General features: G+C 41.1%; 1 protein-coding gene across 2 annotated transcripts; it reads right to left on the bottom strand.

Annotated features, from left to right (window-relative positions):
* Nucleotides 1-1337: 1337 nt before the first annotated feature.
* HAVCR2 (hepatitis A virus cellular receptor 2) lies at nucleotides 1338-18807 on the bottom strand. Of its 2 annotated transcripts, XM_006220400.4 has the most exons (7): nucleotides 18531-18807; nucleotides 17194-17532; nucleotides 16224-16307; nucleotides 11588-11628; nucleotides 10056-10182; nucleotides 6187-6223; nucleotides 1338-4333 (listed from the first exon to the last, which is right to left on the bottom strand). In XM_006220400.4, the coding sequence occupies exons 1-7, from the start codon at nucleotides 18583-18585 to the stop codon at nucleotides 4174-4176; spliced, it is 843 nt and encodes a 280-aa protein (XP_006220462.2). In that variant the 5' UTR covers nucleotides 18586-18807; the 3' UTR covers nucleotides 1338-4173. The 2 variants fall into 2 exon arrangements, with proteins under 2 accessions (XP_006220462.2, XP_015101265.1); XM_015245779.3 differs by lacking the exon at nucleotides 16224-16307.
* Between the last annotated feature and the right edge of the window lie 689 nt (nucleotides 18808-19496).

Genomic DNA, 19496 nt, shown 5'->3' with positions numbered 1-19496 from the left:
GATTTAAAACATATGAAAAAGTACAATTACAAGGGGGGAGGGGATAGCTCAGTTGTAGAGTGCATGCTTAGCATGCACAAGGTCCTGGGTTCAATCTCTAGTACCTCCATTTAAAAAAAAAAAAACCTAATTACCTCCCCCATGAAAAAAATTAAAATTTTTAAGTACAGTTACAAAATGTAGACATTACAAAGGACAACTTACCATGAGCAGGTTGTTGAGTATAGACCATAAAGCTGTAATGTTTTCTGAAGGTGACCAATGAACAGAACAATTATATTAAGATAATACAGATACTTAAACAGATGTTCCACAACCACCACCACACCTGAATAGCTTAAATAACCAATTTTTTTTTAATCTCACTGCTTTTTCTGGAAAAAGGGTCATACCATAAGCACAAGGAATTTGGGCAAGAATTTACAAAAGAAAACCACTACCACGTAAATGAGTGACTTGGAATGACCTTTGTAATTACAGGCAGCATGACCGAGAAGAAGATATAGAGGATCTAGTATTCTGAAACTACCATTTCTGACTCATACTGCTCCATGGCACAGGTGTTCCAGTAAAAACAGGTCACAATCTGAGCCCTCCTTAAGCCTGAGAACTTGCAACCAAATGGTCCAGCTCCCCCTCTCCTTTTCCCCACTACCCAACTGCGTCCCGGGATAGGATGATGGCAAATCTTAACATTCACAGGTCTCGGGCATCTCTGCTTATCTCTGGAAGGATCTAGACTTTCTCAGTAGAAATCTGGAGACAAAATTAATCTGTGTTCAGTTTTTTAAAATTCAAATTTAAATGAGAATTAAATTTAAATGGGAATAGGCATGGGCATGTGGTGTGCCCCAAAATCAATTAATGACAGGTTGAACCACTTGGAATTTTTGCCTCGGGAATTCTAAAACTAGAAATGATAGGCAGACAAAACCTTATTTTTTCAGAATGAAATGACCAGAGGACCCCAGCTTGTCCTGTGGGTCTCTAGGACACAGCTCTGGAAAGAAAAACCCTACGGCACTTCTAAGAGAAAACCACACATTCAATCCTGTTAGACTGGTTTTAATTTTTACCACTTGTCATCTCTTGGACACTTTGGGGTAGCTTTAAAGTTTGTTTCCCTTTCTGCCATCTTCCTCGTTTGAACTAATTGATGAAGAGTAGATCCTATCCTGAAAATCGGGGTCCCAATCCCTGCTGGAACACTCTTGACACATCTAGAAAGCTGCCACACTCTGCTGCCAGCCTTGACCTTGAACTTAACTTGTCCAAATCTTCATTTCTTCATTCGTGAGGAGGAGGGTGGATAGGAAAACACAGCTATAATACTGAAATTTATTTTTTATTTCAAAAATACGGAGAACATAATTCACAGAATTATAGAAGCACATAAAATAAAAAAGCACAAGTCTGTCTCTTGACTATTTGCCCCGGTGGAGTAACCATATAAATTTGAGTATATTCTTCTAGCTTATTTAAAGGCAAAAGAAAAAATTAGCATTAAGTCTAGAGAGGGTGTGGAGAAAAAGGAACCCTCCTACATTGTTGGTAGGAATGTAAATTGGTGCAGCCACTATGGAGGACAGTATGGAGGTTCCTTAAAAAAAATAAAAATAAACTTAACATATGATCCAGCATTCCCACTCCTCGGTATATATAATTTAAAAAGACACATGCACCCCAGTGTTTACAGCAGCACTATTTACAATAGCCAAGACATGGAACAACCCAAATGTCTGTTGACAGCTGACTGGATAAAGAAGATGTGTGACACACACACACACACACACACACACACACAATGAAGCACTACTCAGCCATAAAAAAGAATAAAGTAATGCCATTTGCAGCAACACTGAAGGACCTGGAGATTGTCATTCTAAGTGCAGTAAGCCAGAAAGAGAAAGAAAAATACTATATGATGCTGCTTATATGTAGAATCTAAAAAAAAGGGACACAAATGAATTTATTTACAAAACAGAAACAGACTCACAGACATAGAGAACAAACTTATGGTTACCAGGGAGTAAAGGGGGTGGGAAGGGATAAATTGGGAATTCGAAATTTGCACCTCCTGGGGAGTGATGGAAATGTTAGCTATCTTGATTGTGGTTGTGGTTTCATTGGTGTGTACATCTATCAAAATTCGTGAAATTGTACATCTGAAATATGCAGAGTTTACTATACAGGAACCATACCACGATAAAGGTGTTAAAAAATTATTATATGTACATATACTATTCTAGAATTTTTTCTTTTCTTTTGACATAGCAATATAGATTTCTCCTTTGACAAGTAACACAAGCTGTAAGAGTAGGGATTTTGTCTTTTCCCTTCTCTGCTGTATTTCTAGAACTAAAGCAGAGTCTGGCAAAAAAAATAGGTGCCAATAGATGTCCACTGAACAAATGAATGAATGAATGGAATGAATCCTCCTTCTGTCAGATCAACCAGGAAGTCCGTGAGGTCAGGGAGATGTGTCTATTTGGTTTCTCTCTATGATCTCAGCACCAGAGTATCTGGCACATAGTAAGCACTTGTTGAATTAGCAAAACAGCTCAATGATGAAACCACGAAATTCTTTTAACCACACCAGTGTGTTGACATACCACAATAATCAACTATTCCCCTGTTGATGGGAAAAGTCTCTCACAAACACTGTTGCAAGGATCGTCATTGATCTGGTCTAAATGTGTTCTGTATCCTTTCTTCCTTCTAGAATTTCATAGCTTTATAACACTTAAGATTAATTTTTCAGCTTATTTAAGAGTTACTGCCTGGAACTTTGCACAATGATCTCCCTTACATAGCTCCCTGTATAAAGCCAGTGCTTTCCCACACTGTCTAGATGCAGCCCAAACAGGCTGCCAGCATTCTTGGTGACCAGTATCTCCCATGTGCAGCACAGTAGCAGTTCAGTCCTCGCTTGTGGAAAGCAGTTTTCAGGCAGCAACAGGTCCATACTGTTGATTTGTTCAGTAGAAAAGGAATAAAAAACAAGAGAGTAACAGACTTCCAAGGGCCTGAGCAGGGAGATGATGCTGAGAAACAAAGAGCCTGGATTAAGAGAAGAAACAGGAGCTTGGGAGTACTTCTGAGTTTCCTAAGAAGTGAAGTTACAGAGCTCTGTCTGAGTTTTCCAATGGAGAGGTCTTTCCAGAAAGCCACCTTTCTGCTTATTTAATTTTTTCACTCCAAAGGTGTTGAGGAAACTTTTATTATGTGTCTGAGCTGTGCCAAGCACCAGTGAGGAAGCAAACAGGCAAGACAAGCCTAACCTCCACCATCTTGGAACAGCAGCTTAAGGACCACTGTCTTTCCATCAAGGAATCTGATGCTGACAAACACAGACGGCTGGAGCCCTTTGCCTTCTTTCCAACAGGACACAGGATTCGTGCCCCAGTCACTGCTTCTTCTTTTGTGAAAAACACAGCTCTGCTTCTCTCCATGAATGGAGAAGTTGGTCGGAGATCCTTCCCTTTGAGTGTACCCCAAGCAAAACTTGTCAACACACACTGAGCATACTTCCTTTTTCTCCAGGAGCTCCTGTCACACCACAGGCCTGGCTGGGCGGTCTTCATCACTGAGGCCAAGGAGGGCTGTGCTGTGGCACTTACTGCTGCCGATCAACACTCAAAGAAGCGTCACCCTTGAGACTCAAGGAGAGCCTTCAAGGCCATCTGGTCCTACTCCCAACCTATTATGGGCCACAGAGCTCTCTGGGAATCAGTGGCCCCTTTAGACTTCCCAAACCGAAAAAGACACACACACATCTCAGCACATAATTTCCCCTCTGTTTTCAGGAGCTTCGTGGACTCATCATGTAACTGAATTTCCTGGAATTTCAGAGACCCCCTAGTAAGAATTCCTGTTCTCCATACAAACCCATTTGAGCTCTAATGCTCGATCAGCAGTTTCTGAGTTGGGTGGCCGTATTGGCTGGAACACAGAAGCAATGTCGTGTCTGTCTAAGCACAATGCAGATCCCAGCTCCATCCCTGGGTGAGCTAAGTATCTTTAGAACATGGAAAAACTCTCCTCAGTGGCCAAGGTCAGAACCTCTAAAACCTGTCAGCTGACACATTTCATAGTTTCCAAAGAAGACAACACCAAGTCCCCAGCTGAAGCGGTTGGATCTGATGGCACTGAAGGGGGACAGCCCAGAGGCTGTCAGGGCTGCTGCCCACTGCTGGCGTCACAGCAGTATTCATATGGGTCCTCCATTTCATACATGTTCTCCTCAATGACATAGATGTTTTCTTCTGAGCGCATCCCCTCTGTGACTGTATTTGTTAACCCTAATGGGGGGCGGTTGGCCAAAGTGATCAGGCTGTGGAAATAAAATATTGCAGTTGAGTTAAAACATTTCTTAGGCAACAAAGAATAGTTAAGAGAATGGGCTTTGCTGAAGAAAGAGAAACCAATCCAGTATATGATCCTTGACCAGGTCCTGACCGGGGGAAGAACATAAAATAGCAATGAAATAATCTGAAGAATAATGGAGCAAACTCAAATTAATTAGGATTTTCTTAGGTTTTAAAGTGGCATTGTGCTATCTAAGAGGATATCCTTCTTCTGAGGAAGTGCAGACTGAAGCGTTTAGGTGAAGCATCTCAAGATGTCTGAAACGCCTTTACAAATGGTTTAGGGGAAAAGGTGTACATAAATAGAGGAAACAGATAAAGCACATGTGTCAAAATATTAAGTGACACGTCTAGGTGAAGGGTTCTACTGTTCCTGGCACTGTTATTTCAATTATTCTGTGGGTTTGAACAATTTCAAGAAGAAAAAGAAATGAAAGTGCTATGGATCCAATGAGACTTAAGTCTGAATCCTGTCTCTGTTGCTTACCACCCATATGACCTTGGGTAAGTTGGGTTTGATTTTTTCATTTATTCATTAAAGAAATATTTAGTGTATTACATCCTGTCCTATGCACCAAGAGACACAACAGTGAACAAAACACAAAAATCCCACAGAGACTGTATATTAGTAAGCTTTACGCCTTAGGGTCCTCATCTATAAAATGGGAATAAGAAGTACTCTATCTCACGGGGCTGCTGTAAGGAACATTCATTCATTCAATTATCAAGTATTTATTAAGTCCCTACAAGAATCAAGTGTATAACAGGGGACACAGTTGTTAACGTGGCAGACATGTTCCTAATCTTCTGTGGAGTTTACATTTATAGGTGGAGATGAACATCAACCAGTAATTTCACACAAAAAATGAATGAATTAATGCATGTAAATGTTACCTATGGATATTACCACGTTTCAAATTTCAGCTCTAATAAAGAATACTGGCACAGATGATATAAAGCCATTGATAATTAAACATTCTATTTGGCCTTATTTGACCTTTTTACTGCAGACTATTTTGTCTTCATAATTCTACTCTCTACTTAGTCTAAAATTATTGGTTGTTTTGATAGTACTCAATGGATGGAATCATTTTTTTTCTTGAAATATATTGCATTCTTCCCATGTACCAAATGTCCCTGAAATCTAGAAAAACTTATGTAAGCTACGTGCATTTGGAATAGGGCAGAGTGTGTGTGTGTGTGTGTGTGTGTGTGTGTAGTATAATCAGGAATGGAGACTAAGGCTATGATATAATAGACCAGTAGTTCTCAAACTTGTTTGCACATTATAATCATGTGGAAAGTTTTAGAAAAATAACTATGCTTAGGCCTCATCCCCAAAGACTCTGGTTTATCTGCTCCGGGGTTGACAATAGTGTGTTTATGTGCCCTAGGTGATTCTAATAGGTAATCAGAGCTCAGCAGAACTGGGCTATAAAACTCCTCAGAGTAGATTCTGGGTTTCTTGTTCACATGTGTAAACCAATGCCCAGCCAGAGCCTGGATGTAGTAGGCACTCAGTCAGACAAAAGGTCAGTTCATTGACAAAGCCCATTTATATAGAAATAAATAACTCCTATCAAAGGGGTAAGTTCTATACCTTAAGTTTAGGAATAAAGAAGCTAGAGGAATCAAGAATAAAACTGAGTGACGTGTTAAATTTGCATTTCTGAAATCTAGGCCTAAAGAAAACAGGAAATAGTAAAAATTTAGTTCCCAAAATCTCAGGGCAGCACTTCTAAGAGCCAAGATTAAAGCCCAGATTAGAGTGGGGACTTCCAAGATCCTCACCTTCCCCTAAGCCACCCGTTACTCTTACCTTGAATTTTGTAACTTCTTTTTGCTATCAGAATACCCTAGGTAAAAAGGGAAAGAAAAGTCCATTTTAAATGCTTTCATAAAATAAATGATATAAGAAAAAAAATGGGCTAGTTAGAGGCAAGGATTGTTTAGGGAAATCTGGTCTACCTGTCAGATTGAATTAAATCAAACCACTGATGTTATGTCTTGGTTTGTTGCATAAACTATGCTAGAAAGTAATAAAGATGCGTTTTTCATATTCAGTAAATATAGGGAGCACCTACTATGTGGCTGGTAGTATGCTAAGCATCGGGGACGTAAAAGTGAATTATGAGCCCTGACTTCATAAAGCTTGTGTTCTAGTGAGGAGACATTTAAGGAAAAAAGAAAGAAAGAAAGGTAAATAGAAAAATAAAATAATTTCAAATTGTTACGTGACAGAAAAGCAGAAAGAAAAGCACTATAGCAACATGGCTGGACCTAGAGATTATCATACTGAGTGAAGTACATCAAAGAGAGAAAGACAAATATTATATGGTACCATTTTTATGTAAACTCTGAAAAATCATACAAATGAACTCACTTACAAAAAAGAAACAGACTCAGACATAGAAAACAAAATTATGGAAAAAAATTTATGTTTACTGGGGGGAAAGGGGCTGGGGGGATATATTGGGAGTCCAGGATTTGTAGGTACTAACTACTATATATAAGATAGATAAACAACAAGGATTTACTGTGTAGCACAGAGAACTATATTCAATATCTTGTAATAACCTATAATGGAAAAGAATCTGAAAAAATGTAATATATATAATATATATATATCACTTTGCTATATGCCTGAAACTATCACAATATTGTATGTCAACCATACTTCAATTAAAAAAATAGAAAAATAATGCACTGTTACAGATAATTAAGAAAGTAACCAGGAAAGAACTCTCAGAAGAGAGTTCTTTAACCTCAGTTCTGAAAGAAGAGAATGAGTCACCCAAGTGAAGAGCTAGGGTGAACATTCTGGGTAGAGGAAACCCCTGGTAAAGATTGTGGTGAGTGGCTGAACCCGAAAACAAAAGTAAGCTAGAGTAAGAGAAGGGCACAAGACAAGGTCTGAGAGGGAGGCCGCGGCTAGATCCTATAGGGCCTTTTCAGTCACAGTCAAGAGTGTGGATTTTATTCTAATACTTTTAAGAAATAACTGAAGGGCAGAAATATGATCCAATTGGGTTTTTAGAAAATCACTCTGGCTGCTATGTGGAGAATGAATTAAAAGGAGGTACATATATTAAGGGGAAAAAGAGGAGACAGAGCACTGCCTCAGAGTAAGGCAGTGACGGAGAGAGATGCAGACTAGCGAATGGATTTTGGATAAATTTTGCAGAAAGACTGCAGGAATTGAAACTGGATTGTGTGTTAGGGGTGACAAAAGAGAGGATTCCAGGATGGCTTCTGGCTCTCTGGCTTCAGAAACCAGGTGGACGACAGTGAAACACTATGGCGGGGAAGACCAGGGAGGGGGAGGCTGGGCTCTGGGAAGGTGGGGTGTAGACTCTGGAGCTCCATCTTGGACACGTTAATGTGGGAGACGTCTAAGTGGAGATGACAACTAGACCCTTGGACAATCAGTGCCAACACTCTGTGTGCCGGAGAGAGACATGAAGGATGATATTTGAGTCTGTGGGAATATGGTCATCCTCACTCACCCAGAGGGTATGGAGAGGAAATGGGCCAGCCCCAGAGAGTCTCAACATCTAAGATCAAGAAGAAGAAAAAATAACAAAAATGACTGAAAAGGAGTGTCCAGGGAAATGAGAGAGTGGTGTTTCAGAAGCCAAGAGAAGGAAGACTTTTCAGAATGAGTGAGAGTCCACTTAGTTGAATACTGCTGAAAGATGGACTCCAGTGAAGACAGAGGTATCCACCGGATTTAGCAAAATGAAGGTCACTGGTGAGTTTGACTAAAACTATTTCCACGGCACTTCAGGTGTAGAAGCTAGATTGGGGGTGGGGGTGGTTGAATAGTGCAGGGGGGTAAGATGTAGGAACAACTCATCTGAGAAACAGGGCTATGAAGGGGAGCAGAGAAATGGGAGGAGCTGGAGAGAAATGTGTGAACTAGAGCTTATTTTTATGCTAATAAACATAGCAAAAATTGGAATGGAGAGAGAGCTGATTCTGGAGAAAGTGATCAAGGGAAGAAGGAAGCCTTGGCCTCTAAGATGTCATTAGTTCAGTGAGGTGTGTGATGCTCATCTCAGACAGCACTCTAGAGAAATGCAGGATTGCTGTGTATTACTGAGAGCCAAGTTTTGGCTTTGCGGTCATGACTTAAAAAACCTGTCACCTTGGCTCCAAGATTTTCTACAGCAACTTCTAGGGAAAGAGCACAAATCGAACACAACTTTCCCATCTATTCTAAGTAGTCATATGTTTCTAGAGTAATCTACATGTGTATACAAAGCGTGACTCCTTCCACTCCTCATTCCTTCCTTCCATACCCCTTTACACAAACTAGAACGGTCCCTACCATCCAGGCCTTGGCAGAACTCAAAAAGTAAGCGTTTTCATTGCTCCTTATCCACCCGTAGACTTCATACTCTTGCGGTCAATTCACAAAATCCACTGCTACCTCTCCGTAAACCCAGGTAAATGTGGGCAGGTAGCTTCTTCGTCTGAACAACCCCTTTACCATTAATGACGGAATAAGGTAACAGTGAGCAGGACAGCCTGGTTTCAAATCCTCTACCAATTAACTGTGACTTTGGGCAAGTTAACCTTAACCTTTCCACACACTGGTTCTCCACTTGGTAAATTGGGATAATAATAGTACCTTTCTCAATAGGGCAGTTATGAGGATTTACTGTAAAGCACTTGGCAGCTTCAAGCCACACAGTTAGGGTGACCAGTTCCTCCCAGTTTTCCCTGGACCCTCCCAGTGTTAGCATGCATTAGGAACCCCCTTCAGTCCTGGGAAAATCTGTGGTGGTTCATCACCCTACACACAGTGCACGTTTATGTATTAGTAGGAAAGGCTGCTAGAGTAAAAGTATAAGGCCTTGGCCTCTGCCCCCAAAGAGAAGAGACTATATCACATTTGTAAAAGCATGTAAGGCTTTCGGGGTGATGGAAGCGTCTGGGTCTTGATTGTGGTGATGATTTCCTGGGTATATTCATCTATTGAAATTCAAGTTGAACGCTCTTTCGGTATGCGGTTTATTATATAAAAATCATACTTTAATAAAGTTCTTTTAATAAAGATAAGTAACTTAGGAAAAAATGTGTGTGCTGAGTGCCATGGTGGAGGAAATCACAAATGCTGCAATCCTGGCCATGGCCCAGTGTTAAAGGGACTCGCCACCCCTCTCTAAAGAACTATGTCTGAGAAATAAGTGAGAGAGAAAAATGCACAGAAGGAAGTGATTTCTGATTTCTGCTGTTGTCCTTCCTAATAAACCTGGACATAGTCATGAATTTAAAAGGTTTATTTTCTTAACAAAAGGTAAAGGAACAGGGAACAGGTTATCAGCCTGCCTGAATTTGAGTTCCAGCTTTGCCGCTTACTGACTCTGAGGCCTGGGGAAGGTGGCTGACTCTCAGCTTTACTCTCCTGTGCTATAAAATGGGGATGATAGTACTATCGACCTTAGAGGATGGTGACGATGCTAAAATGTAAGTAAATGTTTAGCACAATGCCTGCCTGTTACACGGTAAGCACTGAATAAAAAAATGAGCTGTTATTATTGTTATGGTTCAGAAGGACTAAAGTGTATTTATTCTAATCACCTGTAGGTATAAATATAAACTACTATTTTCATGTAGGTTCATGCTGGTTCCTTTATTAACAGTTCCTGATCAGAGAGAGAGAAGGAACATCAAATGACTTACATTTGAGGATGAAAACACCAGCCACAAGAATGAGAGCCAGGCCAGCAGAGACCCCGGCTCCGATGTAGAGGCTTGTTCTGGTGGTCGCACTCACGTCTTGCAACTCACTAGCCAGTGTGGGTATTTCCTATGGGAACACAGACACCACTGCAGCAAACGGCCAGAAGCCCACCGTCTGCTCAGCCAGTCTCATGACTTGTGCATCAGACCATCTCTTTCACAGTATCACGGGAACGCAGGGACCTGGAAATGACTCCTGATCTGTCTCCTTGTAGATAAGCCTCAAACCACCCAAAGAAAGGGATCAGCTGAATCTCTGAAGTTAGCAAGGGAATGTGGGTGGGGAAGGAGCCTTAGTACATGGACTCCCCTTTCCACAAACAAAAATGGGATTTAAAGTGGAGCTCTGTTCATTCAAGATTCCCTGATTTTCCCAGGAAGTTTCAGAGTGGTCTAAATTTGGTGCCTTGCCATGAAATCCCAATTTTCACAGAAAGATAGTGATTTAAAAGCTAGGACTTGGCCATCAGAGTGTCTTGGATTCAAATCTCAGTTGGGTCACTAAGAGCTGAGTCATCCTGTAAAGTTATTGGAAGAATTAAGTACAAAAAATAGAAGATGCTTGGCACAGAGGCTGGCACTCGATAGATGCCTGATCAACAGTAACTATTATAGCGATCACTCTAATTTGATTTTTTTGTTAACTGAAAGTCACATAGACACTCCTGCTTCTAAACTTTCAGTTCACGTACCTCCTGTGAAAAATAACGGTAAACACTTCTAAAACAAAGTCAAGGAATTAAGTCATCCATTTATTCAACAGACCTTTACTGCAGGACTGCCACATGCAAGGTCACACGCATTAAGCACTGTGAGGTACTGAAAGGCAGTCCTTGATCACAAAGAGGCCAGGGACAAGCACAAAATGCTGAGCCTCAGTTGTGAACACACAAGTCAGAGACAGAATCAAATGAAGACAGACCCCTAGACACATACGTCTTCCAAGAATTTGCAAGTCGCTGCTATCAGCTTGCTTTCTTGTGGTTCTCCCTTGTACCCTGAGAAGGTGGGAGACACTAAAATTGTGGTTAACTGAAATACTGCTTTATTTTCAGTTATATCTGTAAATTCTTGGCTTGGAATATTCCAGCCTGGGGTCTTGCCACAAACAAACAAACAACTTTTCTCTCATCAGAGTTGCAACGGAAGCAAGAAGAGATATATCCTGGGAAGATAGAGGGTTGTGAAATTTGAGAATCGGGTCAAAAAGCAAATGCTTCTTCCTTTTGGTTTTCCAGCACCTACTATGTGCCAGGGACCTTACGGGCATCACCTCACTCCATCCTTACAACAGGCCTCTGCAGTCACAAGTATCATCAGCAACATATTACAGCCAAAGAATCTGAAGCCAAGGGAGGTTAAAGCATTTACTCCCCCAAGGAAAGAGTAGGCAGGAGGGAAGACGAAAGCCATACTTCTTTTCTCTGAGTTGAGCATGCGATCTGCTCACATATACACATGAAGTTACTTACTGTTTGATTTTTATCACGGAGGGTCTCCAGTGTCTGTGTCTCTGTCATAAAGAAAAAAAAAATAGCCAACAGAATGGTTAAGAACATTTTCTTTTATGTAAGCTTTGTGTGTCTGTGTGTGTGTGTGTGTGTGTGTGTGTCTAATTCAGTGCTTTTTATTATTTTCACAAAATTGTATAACCATCTCTACAATCTAATTTTAGAACATTTCAGCTCTTTTATGTAAGCTTTAAAAAAAAATCTTAAAAGATGCCTATAATCCTCTTTGAAATTAATTTTGCTCCGAACTCTTCACAATAATTAACTGAGAGGCTTACAAAACTTACACTTACACATCAACTTTAGGATGACCGCACTTGTTTCATCCAGATAATGAACCCAACTATTAATTTCTATGAAGTAGAGACTTCTGCCAGGAAGACCTATTCTGAATATGTGGTTTGTTGTGTCCACAGGGCCCTAAAGGAGTCTTCAAAATTCCCACAACATTCATGACTTGGACTGTAATTAGACTTGGAAAGATAATGAAAGTTAATTTTCTTGAAAAAGTTTAACATTCACTCATTAAGGAGGGAGAAGGGTATTTAGTTTCCTAAAAATGAAAATAATAATAAATAAGTGACCGTGAACAGGCACTGCACTAAACTCTTCAGGTGAAGAATCTCATGTAGCACTCAGAACAACTATGTTCAAGTAGAAACTGTTAGCCCATTACACAGGTGAAGAAGCTGAGAATCAGGAAGTTAAGTGGCTTACACAAGGTCACACAGCTTAGTGAATAACAGAAATGGCCTTCCCATTTAGGTCTGCATGGCTTTAAGCACACACTCTTTACCATGCTGCCTCCAACAACGCTCACCTCAACATTGTCGTTGCTAAGAGCATCACGTTGCCCAGCCATCGGCTCACTTTCTTCCTTTTTTAATCATTTATTTATTCATCTGCCTATCCATTAGATGAACAAGTCCTACACCACCCCCAAGCCAGGCATGGGGGACCGAGCAATGAACAAGATGGGTACAGGCCCTTGACCTTGTAAACGCTGCCTTCTAAAAATCAGTAGATCAGCTTTGGGCAAGTTAAGCAGGCTTACTCATTTTTCTGGCTGAGTCAGAGGCTCTGAAACTTCTTAAATGTCATGGTCGCTTTCTGGAAGCCTAAAAGTCTAAACCTTTTAACGCAGAACTCCTAGTTTAACAGATTCTGATTTTAAAATTATAAAAGCATATTCTCAGCCTAAAATTATTTAAAAAAAAAAAAAGGAAAAGAAAGAGATTATTTCCCATTTACCTCCGCTCCTTTTAAACAAAAGGAATTTAAAAACCACGTTGGTGGAACTACTAAGTAAACATGAATCTCAACCACATACATTTTCTCGTGTAAATTCAGTTTTGGTTCCCCTGTATTTATTTTTCTTGGCTTAAACGGTAAGGCTGATTTCTCTTTTTAAAAAACAAAACAAAACAAAACAAAACAAAACAAAACAAAACTTCATTTTACAATGAAAATGATCTATAAAACAGAGCACTACTGGGTTAATGACAGCTTATTTTCACATAGGTAGCCATCATCTAAGATGGGTGGGACGGGTGGAGGAAGTTACAACATTTTCCCTAGAGGACCCAAGACTTGGCTGGGAGGGCAGGGGTGAAGGCAGCAGTGGGGGTGGAATATGATGCTCTTAAAAATATATATATTTTGTGCCAGACACAGTGCTTAGCACTTTACATGCACAATATCTTTTAATCTTCACCACAATAGGTAGGTACTACTATTTTCCCATTTTTCAAATGAAGAAACTGAGTCTCCAAGAGGTACTTTGCCTAAGATCACACAGCTATTAATCAGCGAACCTGAGATTCAAACCAAGTCTATACCTGCAGAGCTAAGGACTCATCTGACTAGTCCTGCCTTCTTCAGGTGGAAAAGAGAAGGCATTTCTTCTGTGCTCAAGATGAGTTTAGGGGCTTCCAAGACTCTTAGAACTCTTACTTATTAAAGCTTCACTCCATTTTTACAGCAAACATATTAAATGTGCCCACATTATACGTTAAAGAAAACATATATGAAACTATATACAAGCTGATGTCTAACTGACATAATGTTACATATTATAGATATGCCCTTAAATACTCATTAATTTCACTTTTTCATTTTATTTTCATATTTTGGAGCTTTGTTTGGTTTTTCCTTTTTGGGGGGTTTTGTTTAAATATTCTCTCAAGCCTTTGAAAAGCTCAGAGATTATAGGTACTTGTGCCTACGTTCTCAGATGCGAAAGATGGCCCCAACTAAAGGGAAGGACACTTCGGGTTATGGTACAGACACCTCTAAAAGAAGACACTGCCTTGTAAGGAGCGGCCTCTCCATCCAGGAAGGTGTGTGGGCCTACAGTGAACACCCACTTGGTAATGATGTTGTAACGAGCATTGAAACCCAGGATGGGAGGGTGGGATCCCTGAAATGCCTTCTAGGTCTACAGTTAAAATATGACAATGGCATACAATAGACACCTAGTAGATTAGATTAGCTCACTATGTGGGTGATCACTATGTGGGTAAATTCCACCATATTTAATTTTCTTGCTAATTGCCCAAGAGCTGTTGGCTACCAATCACTAAAGAACCACCAAGATTTAACCTTTAGAGAGCTGAGTATCTCTAATAACAACTAATAATTGAGTGCTGTCTCTGGGCAGATGCTATGCTGAGTGCTTTACATGCACGATCACATCAGTCTTTACAACAATCTCCTAATGGACGCACTGGAAATATCCTCATTGTAGAGGTAAGGAAATTGAGCCTTACACGAATTTGAGCACCTTAACTGAGTTCATAAAACTAATCCCAAATGCTGACATTAGAGTCCATCCTGCCCATCACTGAAGCACTTCACCACCATCTCATTCTGCCTCTGGAGCGTACTGATAATGACAGTAACTGACATATACTGGGTCCATACCATGATCAGACACTGGGCTAAGCACTTTAGACACACTTTCTTATTTAAATTTCCTAAGGTGGGACTTAGGAGAGCTATGAGATGCGGATTTGGAATTTACCTATTATTAAACTCGCTTTGCAGAATAAAAGACTGAGCTCTGGAGAGTTTAGGAGAGACCAGGTCTCTGACAGGGAATCCTGAAGATGAACCTCCCAGATCCTGTGACCTGAGGTCTGCTCTTTCAGCCCTATCCATCTCTTCCAGAGCGGCATGGAGACGTCCCTGTTGAATTACTCCAAGGATTTAGCTGCTCCTTCTGAGGTCAGACTCCGAGAACGATGTGGGACTTGATTCTAGTTAGAAAGGATTCTTGGTATAACCTAATTCAGATTACCCCAAACATAACCTGGGACCCATTCGTGACAAAGCATCACCAGTCCAGGAGTAAATCAGAAAATGATAAGGACAATGTAATGAGTTTTCCATTAGATTAAATTTACTTAATTTAAAAGAGTATCCTTTTTTCCAAATGAACTAATTATTATTTTGATTTCTTGAATATGTATAAGCACATTTGATTGTCCTTTATTATTGGATTACCGCATTCTGTTGATTCTTATTTTGTAGTTGGCTTTATTCCTTTGATAACTATGTAAGTTTAAAAAGCTAAAGATCTAATCTGCTCTTAGAAACAATAATTAGTACACATATGTAAACTAAAAAAAAGTACAGTATACTGTATATATGTATTTACTTGCACTATAGTGTGTATGTGCGGTAGAATTGTAATTAAAAAAAATTCCTAGCTATACATTCTTAGAAAATTCTCTGAATCTGTTTCTTCTACCGTAAAACAGGCTTATTAGTACCTATTTCATAGGGACTGCTGTGAGAAATAATGTATGTAAATATCCTTAGCACAGTGCCTGACATACAGCAAACATTCAATAATTGGTAACAATGATAATCAAAACGAATGACTGTCAAATTATTTTTTTAATAAATAAATAAATAAATTTAAATGTGTACATTTACCTGTCATTTATGATTGGATTATCACATTCTGTTGACTCTTATTTTACAGTTGGCTTTATTCCTTTGATAACTATGTAAGTTTAAAAAGCTAAAGCTCTAATCTGTTCTTAGAAACCATGATCAGTACATATATGTAAACTAAAAAAATGTGCAGTATACTGTATATATGTATTTACATGCAAGATAATGTATATGTGCAAAATGTAATAATTCTACCTAATAAAACTAAAAAAGAAAAAAATAAACTCTATAGGGGGAAAAAAAAGAGTTCCCTTTTTCTAAATGCAGAAATTTTTCTTTTCTTATTTGGCAAAATACATCAACCATCAAAATTATTTTTGCAGGGTCAGGGATTATACTGGGTCACAAAATCCCAAAGTCTCTGAACCCATTCCTTGGACAGAAGAGGAAGCTGCTATCCAGAGACGTGAAAGACCTGGCCCAGGTCAGAGGGCTACTCGTGACTAATTCAGAATCCTAGCCCCGGGGCTCTTCTCCCAGCTCAAATTTACCTCCACCACCTCCCTCACCTCACTGTCTCGGGTGTGCAGAAACATTCATGCCTCCACTCTTAAACTGTTTTCTCGCTTTTCCAATATTCAAAATTCTCTGAACTCAGACACCAACTAAAGGCTTCCTCCCACACCCCACGTGTTACCTAAGCCGTGTCCCTCGGTGGTGAACATCCTTGGTGAGGCTGTAGTGACGACGTTCCACCGAGGTTGAGCAGCGGTGACCTTGGCTAAAGTCAGAAAACAACCTAAGGACGAGGTTTCTCTGAGAGCACAGAGCTTGTTTCAGGGCATCAAAGGGGCAGCAGACAATGTATGAAGCACAGCAAGTGGAGACAAACACTGGCCCAAATTCCCAACCTACCTGAACACCTTCGTTGAGCACATATGACACCAAAAATGTTTGACCACGTGTTTTAGTCATCCTTGTCACAGTCTAGTTGTTCGTGATAGAACTTATAGCCACACTAAATGCTTTTCATAAAATATTTCATAAAATCCTTCCAATGGCCTACAGGGTAGGTACGGCCATATTTTAGAGAGGAGGAGGTCACAGAATTTAAATCACTTGCACAAGATTACACCAAGCTGGTAAGAAGGGTGTCAGATTCAAACTTAGCTCCATCAGCCACTAAGTACGTGCTCTGTAAATCTTACAACATACAAGCACATGCACCACCCACTCCCCACACATTTACGGTCCAGGGCTTCTCCGTCCTGGCTGCACACGGGGGAGAATCACTGGGGAGGGACTTTGCACAATTCCAGCGCTCAGGCTCTACCTCCAGAAACGCTGACTTCTCTGGTTTGTGGGTAGAGCCCAAGCAACTGTAGGAGTTAAAAGTTTCCCCAGGTGATTCTACCGACCAACCAGGTACTCGAATCACTGATCTAGGCCTTTCTCCATTCTATAGATCCTACCTGTGACTTTCAAAACAGATGGAGGAAATTAGACATGGCTGGGCATTGCTGGTGGGGCCTGTTCAACATTCAGTCTTAGGGGCCCAACCCCAGGGTTGTAACTGGGGAGATAAGAGGTGAAACCAAGTAGTGTAGTTACGATGCTTCACAGGTGCATCTTATTGATATAAGGAAGCTATGCAAAGGTCCACATACCTGGTCTGATGACCAACTCAAGGTTTGATTTTTGATCATTCATTGGGCCTGGGAATTGGATCCGGCAGCAGTAGGTCCCATGGTCGGCTAAAGTCACATTTTTTATGGTCAAGGTTACGTCTCCTTTGAGGAAATCTCTCTTTAGCAGGTATCTGCTGGATATCCGATATTTCACGTTCCTTCCATCAGTGTTGAGCACCATATTGTAACATTCAAACAGCGGGCAGGGCCCCTTGCCCCAGCACACAGGCACGGATTTCTCAGGGGTGGCTGGAGAGTAGGCGCAGGGCAGATCAGCGTTCTGTCCCACCTCAGCCACATACACCCCTTCTGGAGACCCTGGATAAAGAGGGAAGCAGAGCAAGACGCAGGCACAAGTGAGTTTGGTCCATTTCAGGAAAACTGCAAGTAATGCCTCGTACAATAAAGAGGAAACCACTGCTGCTATCCTGTCTGGAGGATGACTCACCCTGGCAAGGATTCTCAGATGGGAGGGATATCAGAATCAGCAGGAAACCTGGTTAAACCCAGACGCTGGGCTCAACGGCTAGGGTTCCTGATTCAAGAGTTCTGGGGTGGGGCCCAAGAATGTGTATTCCTAACAAGCTCCCAGGATGTGCTGCTATGGCTGGTCTCAGAACCGCACTTTGAGAACCAGCACCCCAGGAGAGACTGTGGCCCAGCCCCGTGAACATCGGAGGGCAACGCTGATGAAAATGGACAGTCAGAAAATGGGTCATTGTCAGGCAGGAAAAGAGCTCGGCCACCTGGGCTAGGTGTCTGTTCACCAACACAGGGCAGTTACCCTAACACAAATCTCTCTCTCTTTTTTTTTGTCCAAGCATGAGGCACATAATGAATAAAAACTTTCGGCTGAGTAAGAAGTTAGTGTAGGACTGTTTCGAGGTTTAAAATTAATTACTCTAAATATATACATATATATGTATATAAACATTCAAACAGTATAAAAAGTGTATGAAAACTCTGCTCCTTCTCCCTGCTCTTTCCCGCTTCCCAGCCCCCTTTCCCAGAGTCTATACATTTAGAAGCATTCATGTATTCGCACCGCCCCGCAACACACTCACAGAAATAGAAGTCAAATATGCCCACGATTCTGCGCCTTGCTTCCTTCAATTAACATTATGACTTAGAGACACTTTATATCACTATGTTTCACCAGCATTGCTGTTTGTATCATGGATACATCACAATTTATTTACCCACTACCCCGCTGGTGGACATTTAGGTTGCTTCCAAACTTCTGCTCTTGCACACGTTACAATGACCATCCTGGTATCTTTACCTTGCACTACCCAATCGCAAAAATCCAGACTTACTTGTAAGTTGTAGCAGCAACAACAGGACACAGTCAAAGGAAAGATGTGAAAACATGGGTTCTGAAGAAGAAAAGTCAAAGAACGGCTGTGTTCAGGTGCCGTTTTAATTCTCCAGTCGAACTGGGTACTTCTTGCAACTGTCTCTCCTCCCCAACCACAGGAGCAGCAGCCACTCTCCCGCTCGCAGGCCCAGCACACCAGGTGTTTGACTGCAAACCACTCCCTTATTGACGCTGTCAAGTCTATGATTGCAGTGAAGAAAACCCCAGTCCTCTGTCATGCCATACCACACACATCCTGTGAGGGCTCTGATATTTATTCTGTCAGCATCAACAAAGAGGAAGCAATACTCAGAGGAAGAAAAGTGCTAGTCAAGTGTCTCTTGGCAAGTAGAGTGAGCCCTCCCACGTCTCGGGTGAAAGAGAAGTCCTCTGTTTGAAATGGGCAGTGTTCATCGGGAACACTAGGTGGAAACATACCACCTGGGCGTTCATTCAGTCAAGTCAGCCAGTTGGTTGAGTCATGTGACCAGTGTTCATGAAGCACCTACTATGTGTCAGCCCTGGAGTAGGCACTGGGGAGAGCAGGGAGGCCTGTTCCCCATCCTCACATCTGGGGGCCCTTTCACTCCAATCATGAGCTTAATGGTTAGCCTTGCTCTAACACAAACTGGGCTACGTCATGTAACCTTGTTAGGTATGTTTTCTCATTTATAAAATGAGGAAATTGTGTTCAGTGACCTACGCACAGCTCCCTGCTCTAATATTTCTGAATTTGACCTTCCCCTTCAAATTTCAAACTCTTCCACTCCACCTGCCAACTCGTCCACGTAGGCAAAATGCATTCCTTTCTGCAGTGCTGCCTTCCCCTTCCTGTTGGGGGAACAGAGGGGACCTCGCTATTCTTCTCTTTCCTCTCACAGACACACGATGTCCCCTCTCCTCCCATCCGAAGGGCTTCAGGCAT

This window comes from Vicugna pacos, chromosome 3 (assembly GCF_048564905.1).
Source record: "Vicugna pacos chromosome 3, VicPac4, whole genome shotgun sequence".
In the NCBI taxonomy this organism is placed as follows: domain Eukaryota; kingdom Metazoa; phylum Chordata; class Mammalia; order Artiodactyla; family Camelidae; genus Vicugna; species Vicugna pacos.
Note: the sequence above shows the minus strand (reverse complement) of the source record. Positions and strands in the feature narration are given on the sequence as shown.